At 36.4% G+C, this 9,614-nt stretch overlaps 1 protein-coding gene across 1 annotated transcript; it reads right to left on the bottom strand.

Moving 5' to 3' along the window:
• Positions 1–1,306: 1,306 nt before the first annotated feature.
• On the bottom strand, positions 1,307–9,224 carry LOC135435782 (putative uncharacterized transmembrane protein DDB_G0288661; the record flags this gene model as incomplete). Its single annotated transcript, XM_064693000.1, has 2 exons — positions 8,841–9,224; positions 1,307–1,500 (listed from the first exon to the last, which is right to left on the bottom strand). Coding segments are annotated over exons 1-2 (302 nt in total), but the record flags the coding sequence as incomplete, so codon positions are not given.
• Positions 9,225–9,614: the final 390 nt, after the last annotated feature.

The following is a 9,614-nucleotide window of genomic DNA, read 5'->3' as shown; positions in this document are numbered from 1 at the left end:
TTTTCATTTCACCATTTTTTGTCTTAAATTATTTATAAATTAAATGGAGCATAAATTATAAATTTGTAGATGACATTTCCCGCTAAATGCCGAAGGGAATCTTAAAAAAAATTCCATCAGCGATAAATTAAAGTAAGCGAATTAAAACGATTTTTATTTGTTTGCGCTTTGAATTTATTAGTTCTGTCCGTTAAAGTAGGAACTCAATACGGAGAGTGAGAAACTGTCGCGTTTCCTTGCGTCCCTTTATATTAAAGGACATGTTAAAGAAACACAGGATCTGACATTAAAGGCCAGCTGTGCCTGGTTTGGATAATAATATAACGAGGAACTTGACTACTAGAAATGAATAGCTCTGCACTATTATTATCATACTTCTGCATCAGCTTATATTGCCCTATTTTATTGGATATGACACAGAAATTTCTTCCAATCGTAATAATAAAACCAATTATTGAATGAAAAGTTGATTGAGTTACTGGTATTCTTCATTATGTTAACACTTTTAATTTTGATAGTATTGTATAATATTTTACCAAATTCTCTAGAAAAATAGATTGTATACACATTCCGTAACCCATCTCACCATAAAGATGCCAATCATTTCAAATTTTAAGGAAATGCTGTTTTATTGAATTGGTTAATAAATTGTGTTTGATGATGAAGTTCAATTTGAATAAGAGAAAAACATATGCTAGAAATATATTTGTTTTAATTAAAGAAATACTTTCTTAGGAATCAGCTCGACCAGTTTGTTGTTTCGGATACACAACTCCAAAAAAGTAAATCTCTAAAAATCGCCGTCAATTTTTTGCAAGGGACCACCAAAATCTTTACTGATTTCGCTGTCACACCTTTATATAGCTTAATAGTTAGGGTATTTAGGTTTTAGGTATGCTCTTTGAAAGTTTACCACTTTTATTTCGTAACAAATCACGTCCACAGATTTCCACGTATATCACACAATAGAATAATGGTTAAGTTATATACTTATTATGTTATATAAGCCAAAGCACAAATGATGTTTAGTTGTATACGATTGTGAGCCACTGTGTGCCTGGCTGGTTGCCCCGGAGCACAGGTAAAGCAAAACAATCACAAGTCGCACGGGGACAAATGTTCTTCAATTGCACACTTGTAACTGAGCTGGTTGTGTGTAGCAAAGTCTGTGTGTGTGAGTGTGTTGTGTTATGTGTGTGTGTGTATTGGTGTTTAAGTATTGCTGAGCTTCAACAATGTACTCATAATACTCACACACACATACACACACGCAGCCTGAGGCTCGGCACACTCGATGTTAACTCACCTTGGTATCTGCAGCGCAATCTCGTCCAGACTGTCGGATGGACTCATTGGCGTCCGCTCGAAGAGGCGCGAGGGCGCCAGGGTCAGGTGGCCAGTGGAATCGCTGACACATTTGAAGACCTTGGCGCCGCGCCGCTGGCGCTGCTGTTGACGCTGCTGTTCGGCGCGCTTCTTGCGTTTGTTCTCCTCGGCGCGCTGGAGATTATGCAAGCGAAAGAAGAACATTGACATTCTGCGGGGCGTTTGTTAACGGGTCGGGCTGGGGGCGTGGTTGAGTTGAAGAATTGGGGTCGGGTAGGGTTTAGCAGGATGTTGTGCAGCGAAGCAGGCCAAACGAGTTTTTTTCTGTTTTTGTTTTTCTCTTTTTTTTTGTAGTCGCAATCAAAAATTTGCAATTTTCCAAATGTTGGTTTTTAGCGCGCGCGTTATTTATAGTTGTTGTTGTTATTGTTGTTGTTGTTGTTGTTGTTGCGCATAATTTTGCATTTCAGTCATAGGAACAAAGCATTTTGCTTATTGTTGTTGTTGCGTTGCATTTGTTGTTGCATTTGATATGGAAGCAGCATGAATTATGCAACAGAATTGAGAACGTAAAGCATTTTGATTTAAGCGCTATGCATGCGACTGTGTGTGTGTGTGTGTGTGTGCGAGAGTGTGAGAGTGTGAGCGTGTAACTGTGTGCGTGTGTGCTGCCATTTTGGGAGCTGCTCTCATTCAATGTCATTACACTACATACATACATATAAAATGTGCATGCAAAAAGCCAAAAGTCAAACATAAATACAAATCGAACAACTGGGAATGCTCAAATATGAACTGCTCGACTAGGATATACCCTGTTGTAAGCCAAATTATAACCTCTACAATTTATGTTCGTTTTTGTGTGCTACAAATTATCGATTGAAATTACAATCAATGCTAATAATATTAATTAATGTATTTACATGTGCAGGTAATAAAGTATAAAATATATAAAAAATATATAAAATGGTTCCGAAGTGATATCGACTTATTATCGATAACCAATCGATTGCAGGTGCTTTAGTCGATAGTCGGTAGCTGCGACTGTATCATTGAGAAGTTAAATACACCCATCTTGGCATTTGTTTTGGAGTACAGGGTATTGAATACCAAATCAAAACGACATGTGCCCCCAGGGCAACTGCAAAGCAAAATCAACTTCCGGCAGCATCAATCAATTTTAAGCGCCACACAACAAGACAGAGATAGATAAAGAGGAAAATAGAGAGAACTAGAGAGATGAGATAGCTGTAGATTTAGGGCATTGTTGGACAGCTGCTTACAAGTTGTGTGGACCGGAAATTGAAATATGAAGAGCATTTCGAGAGCAGTTTTGGCGTCTTTAAAACGATATTCATTCCAAAAAAAAAAAAGCAGAAAAAAAAACCAAAAGACAGAAAGAAGCCAAAACGGAAATGGGCGGAAATTCTTGCCGAAAGCCTCAATGCAATTCCTGTTTGTCATTTAAGCCGTCGCACACACAGTTCATTTAGTTAGCCACATAGCAGCTGGCAGGAAAATCAATTGGGCAAAGAGCCAAATATAAATGCAGAAGAATGAAAAATGTTCGGCATTGATTGATCAGGTTGCAATCAGGCATTAAATACATACCAAATGCGACCGATTCGCTTGTCAACACCAACAACGAGCATCCGTGCAATTAGACAGCAATAATTTTGCCTAATGACAAGACTCTCAGCACTTAATGAGGCAGCCCATAATCGAATAGATGGATGGGGAGTTTGTGTCAAAAAATAAATTAATCGAAATTTACATAAATTTACTTAAGACATCGTCGCGGCGGCGGCGGCGGTCCCAAACTTAATTACCAATCGCGTCCCAGACGGTCAGTAAGAGAGAGAGGGAAAGTCAAAGAGAGGGGCAAGAGGAGAAAGTCAATATAACAATTTGAAATGGCATTACAGCTGGATAAACCGCAAATAAGATGCCCTGGAAGATGTATAAGCAATTAAGCCAAATCTAAAACTTTTTGCTTTGGTTCAAAAATTTAAAATCTAAATGAAAATCACATTTATCGATTTATATCTAAAGCTTATTAAAGCTTTAAGTGCTCTAATTGTATTCATTTATTCATGTTTTGAACTTTCATGTGCTTTAAAAAGCTCAAAAGTGTGAAAAGTTGTTGCCCAAACAAACTGCGCAGTAGCATTAATCAGTAAAAGCTGCATGCTTAAAGAGCTTTGTTTTAATGAGCTTTTAAAAGCTCTGCTAGTAAGGTGAAGTTTATCTTAAACAATATTACTTACTGCATCAAAGAGCTACTCAAGTATGTAAGTTACAGGGTATTTAAGAACCGAAGACTTTATATCTCCATTAGCTAGCTGAGAGCATGAGACACTCTGCACATTTTGTTAATTAGGCAAACTCTGTCCGTCTTTAATAGCTTTATAATTTCCCAGCGCTTTTCACTCTGCACATTTCGGTGCCTGAGCTAAGCGAATCAAGTGCGCAAAGTGTAATAAATTAAGTCTTAATAGATATCTAAGTGGGGCGAACTTAAATGATCAGTCGCACAGCTTTAAATGTTACTTAAAGTTGTATTTGACTCTTCTTTGAAACAAAATTAAATAACTATCTGCTGTTGTGATGGAGAAATCACTAATAAAGAGTCCAACGATACAAATTTTGAGCATTTCTTGATATGGTCTTTGGATTGCGTGTAAGAGAAATATGGCATTATATAAATATCCAGAACAAAGCAATTTCACGCTTTCAGAAACCGCTGGCTGAAACTTTAAAAGTTAAAAACGTTGCAATTCAGTTTTTAATGTATTCAAAGATGCATTATACGATGAGATCGCGCTGGGTTTTATGTGCGCTCACTGGCTTTGTTTTGCTGCAGCAGGTTTCTTTGAGGCGAAGTTAGTAAGTAACATGTACGAAGACAAAAATATATTTAACGAAATTGTCCAGAATAGGAGACAGGGTAGTAGACCGTTGCAATCTGAATATAAAAATCTTTCCGTTCGCACGCTCATTATGCGAACCTTTAGGACCAGTTTGGGTGTTGCGCGACGGCAGATGCGTAAAGGGGCTTACGTGCTCTGCGGGCTACACAGAAGAGGAGTGCAGAAAACACTGTTACAAACGGTCCACAACGGTGTCAACAACGACAACTCAAAATCTTCAAGGCGGTAGCACTGGCAGAACAAGAAGACCGCGCACCACAGAAGCCATCACGATAACCCGTTAAATTTACAATAAATACAGCAATAAATTGCATTTTCATATCAGATGTTTAAATTGTTCCCACAAAACACACTTTCAACTACACCGATTCATTTTTTGAGAATCGCATAGAAGAGCAACTTTGAAAGGGTGAAGAGTAAGCACAAGTGAACCACATAACAAAAGCTTTCTATGCAATTCTCATAACTTAATTAAAGAGTGGGAAAGAAAAGAAGAGGAGAAAGCTGCCAAATCGAAATAGGGAGAAAGATAGAACAGGGAAAAGGAAGTGATATTACAAGTGTGAATAGTAAGCACAAGTGAAAGTCATAACAATGACTTTCTAGGCAATTCTTATAACTTAATTAAAGTGTGGGAAAAAAAAAGAAGTATAATAAGAACGCCAAATCAAAAAATGGAGAATGATAGAATAGACAAAAGAAAGCAACATTAAAAGGGTGGGGAGTATGCACAAGTAAAAGGCTTAACAATGCCTTTCTATACAATTCTCATAACTAAAAAGGTCAAATCGAAAAAGCAGCATTTTTCTAAAATTAAATAAAAAATAATTAAATAAATAAAACAACTATACCGTAACAAATTTAATTACATGCCTTTAGCAACAGCTTCGGTTGATTTGGCTCGAGATGTAATGAAAAATAAAAAGCCAAAGAAAACATATTTAGTTCCTCATAGACAGTTCGTATCATGAGAAAAGGTTGGGTAGTTTTTGCCTTTTTGGGTTTGGTTTTACTGCAGGAGACCCAGCAGGATCCGACTGATATGTGCCACTTAAGAGAAAAGGATCGCCTGATATGCCAGCCATTACGTCCAATTTGGGTGTGGCATGAGGGCGAATGCAGAATGACGCTATCTTGCCAACCAGGCTATAGCTCAGAGGAATGCAACGAGTATTGCAGCACGCTATCAAAGTCAAAATTGACTTCAAAAGGGACATCTATACGATCTAGTCAGACAAAGGTAACAAAGCGCCACAAAAATACGCCATGAAGTCAATCCCATCAAATTAACCATTAAATAGCCGATGACAACTAATCAATAAAAATACGTTCAATAAAAACAGTAATAATTGCAAAAAAACGACAAATTGGCAGTAAATATGGTAATAAATTGCATTTAAATACCATTAAATGACAGTTACTTAACCACGTACAATGGGAGCATCTATTTGGGAAATCCAAATATGAATAACCAAAAATGAACGTGCTGGAAATTATGAGAATCGCATAGAACAGCGATATGGCATCTCTGCGATTATCTTAAATTCACATGAAAGATGAAAACTAAAAGAGGGAAGAGACAGACAGAGTTGCATAGCCTTACAGATCAGAAGGAATAAAATAAGAGGTGCTGATGAATCGATCAAATAAGTTAGAATCCATACCAAGAAATCCTTTCTATCCCCATAAAACATGTAAAAATTAGCAAAACAGTTAAATAAACCCAAATGCAGCTTATCAACCGCACACAGCAGGTTCCGTTGGGTCTGTTAGTTCCGTCAGCGGGCTGCACACCGATGTCTTAAATGATTTCACGCCCATTGCAAAATCGAACAAAAAAAAAAAATGAAAGAAAAACAAACAATGGCAACATTTTCAGCATTCCAACAAGCCGACACGAACAATGGCCGAAAAAAAAAGAATGAAAAAATGAGCCCAATAATCATTAGGGCACAAAAACTTGGCCAAAAGCAAAGACTTGTGACGCGCTGGCTTTTGTCTCGCATTGGGTTGAGTGCGTTGAAGCACACACCCACCCACACACACACACACACACACACACACACACATGCACGCACACACAAGTGCTGATAGAATGGCAAGGGGTGTTGCTGTGCGCTGCGAATATAAAGCAAAATGCCGAAATAAACACTTGTGCGAGCTCCAATTGTGCCTCCTGCTGTTGTTAGCTGGCCACAAAAGGGCATATTTTCCAGCTCAACAGAGGCGTTTAGGCCACGTTCAATACGCGCGTGTGTGTGTGTGTGTGTCGGTGTGTGTGTGCGTACAGGACACAGGTCATTTCATTGTCCTCATGATGAGGCGTGCCGTAAAAATGCGCCCTTGCCGTCCAACCGAAAAATGAAGATGCGCAATAAAAATGTAGACAATTTTTACGACACAGCACAACATGAAAATGGCCACTTTATTTCTTCATTAAAAATCCGTATTGATTGTCCCACACCCCGCAACCCGCCGGCCGCACCAACAACCAAAGCTCTCCACACACACACACACACACTTAAACCCAAAACTATGGAGCCAACCCCCAACTGCAATTCGAGGTACCCAATTTAATTGCAGACACGAGAAGACAACTTTTGATTTAGTTGGCATACACACGCATAGTCACACACACGCACACACAAGTGTTAAGTAAATAAATGTGAATAAAATAAATAATTCATCAATTTCACAAGCGAAGTGGCAGAAATATACTTGAATTAGCCAAATTAAAAATATTAAATTTCATTTGTTTTTTACCAAAGTCCACAATCGTTCGCTGAAGTGTGAAAAATCTGTACATTTTTTTCTATACCTTTCACCCATCAAATGGGTTTACAATTAAAAGTTGTACGGACTTGACTTTATGTGTAGAGTATATATTCCCAATCCTAATTTTCGTTTTCCTTAACTTTCTGTCAATATATCGAATGATATTGTAATTAATCTAAAAATTAGCATAGTATTTGTTTAAAATATAGTATATAGCGTAACTTTCAGCCCAGCATTCCCAATTGTTTTTTTGTCTTTTGCTTTGCATGCATTTATATTTGATTACAGCGGAAAATTGAAAATAATATTTTGCATGCACAGCTGCCTTTGAGCCCCCCGTGCTGGACCCTTTTCTATGGCATCCACATTTATTTATTTATTGTTTTGCTTTGTATTGTTTTTGCGGCTTTTGATCAATTTGAATTTCAATATGTCTGAGTTTGACATTTCATGGCGTGTTGAATTGCCAAGTATTTGTGTTGGAAATTGTGCCAGTTATACAATTGATTGATGGCGAATAATTCCACTTCAAAGTATAATTAAATTCAATTTGATGCGTTAACATAACATAACTATTAAATTGTCCTTAAAGTATGCGATTAACTCGTTTGTTAACTAATTAATAAATTGAAATTTATGAAGCATAAGGTAATCTTTAATAATAATTTAAAGTAAGACACAAGAGCAAGTGGTATTTAATTAAAAATTGAATTCAACTGTAATTATGTATTAATTTAGAGAATATGAGAGAATGTATTCATTTAGATAATACAGCATGCTGCCATTTGCATAGGTTTATATTGAGATATATATATATAAGAAAGAAAAGGCTTGATTTAATTTAATTCAGAATTAAAAGCTTAAGGCCCCACAAACTTTAAAGAAAGTTATATTTTAAAGCACATAAAATTGTCACAATTTCACCTCAGAACTTTTAAAAAATTTGCATTGAATAGCATTTTAAGGCCAAAACTTTCTTAAATATTCAAATAGTTAGCTTTAACTAGCTGTGCTATTTGTGCCAACTTTTCGTGCTACGCAGCAATTCGCGCGGATTTCAAATTATTTAGAATTAAACAGGTCAACAAGATTGTAGGCAATTTATAAATATTTAAATACATTCACTGGGAAACTCTTATGCAAGCCGGCAGGCTATAAATATTCCATAAGCCAGTCGTCATAAGTTTCGAATATGTAAAATGTCTGAAGGGCTTTAGTTACGATGGCTTTAAGACTATGTGAAGTTGGAAAACTGGAAAACTTTGGCATAAGCAAAACTTGTCAGCTAATTAAGAGGCACACATTGTGAACGCACACTTGAGGCAAACGCTTGCCTGGGCCAACATAAAGGAACCAAAACGCAATAAATAAAGTCAAAATGGAAAGTAAAAAAGAAGCTCGTCTTGAGCAAAGAATGGGAATCAGCACAAATATGAGTGTAAGGTATATTGTATATACTTATAAGAGGTAAGCGACTACAATGAGGCAACTGTTGACTGAGCTCAGATGAGGTTGAGAAAGATGACGCAGATGACGATGATGATGCTCATGATGATATTCAGCATGGTAGCCGGGTCACAGCAACAACAAGAACAAGCACAAGAACGACAACAATGGCTGAATGTGTGTGTACGCGCGTGTGCGTGTGTGTGTGTGTGTGTGTGTGTCAAAAGGATTGGCATTTTAATTTGATTTCGCATTGATAGAGCAAATGGTGACAGTTTACACTGTGCATGCGGATTGCGTAATACATATGTATATTAAAAATAAAAAAAAAAACATTGCTGTACAAAAATAAAGAAAACTTACTTGAGAAAACCAACCAACTAACTTGTAGTTGCGTGTAATTGTTATAGGACTGTCATTATTATTATTGTTGTTGTTGTTATTATTATTATTATTGTTGTTGCTGCTCATGTTGCATGAAGATTCGTAGGAAACGTGAAACAGATAGAAAGACAGACAGAGCAAGAGAGAGAGAGAGAGAGATATGGTCGCAACACACTATGTTTAACTAGCAATTACACTATACAACACAACACAGACGCAGGCAAAGCACACATATTATATTTATCATATGTGTAGCAATCATTTTAATAGCAGCTCCCAAACGGATTGTCACATTTATATTTGTGTTACCTGACGACGTTTAAGTTGAGTTAAATGCTTTTTAAAATTCTTTAATAGCTTAAGTTGATTTGTTTTAGTTTGGGTTATTTTATTTTAATTTGTTTTTTTTTTTCTATCGGAAATATGTTTAAGCACAGTCTAGAGTTACACTTTCAGTTGTTTGTTTAATATCGTTTCATATATTTACACTAATCTTTGGTCAATTGACACCAAGAGTAAAGTTTTGTCTATGGCTTATGTACTAATTAAAGCTTTTACCAAATCGTGTACCATTTTTGGTGGTCATATGTACACTTAAATGTAATACTAAAAAATAATTTATATTATATGTACGTATATGTATAATTAACTACATCGAGCATATGGCTAATTTGTTAATTTTAAGGTTTATTTAATTATGCACAAGTCTCACATTGATGTTGCAACAGCTTAGAAGAATTTATAAAATTGTAT

The sequence above is a fragment of the Drosophila montana genome, unplaced genomic scaffold (genome assembly GCF_035044405.1).
Source record: "Drosophila montana isolate Dmon_TW-CO22-7 unplaced genomic scaffold, ASM3504440v1 contig_3699_1, whole genome shotgun sequence".
In the NCBI taxonomy this organism is placed as follows: domain Eukaryota; kingdom Metazoa; phylum Arthropoda; class Insecta; order Diptera; family Drosophilidae; genus Drosophila; species Drosophila montana.
Note: the sequence above shows the minus strand (reverse complement) of the source record. Positions and strands in the feature narration are given on the sequence as shown.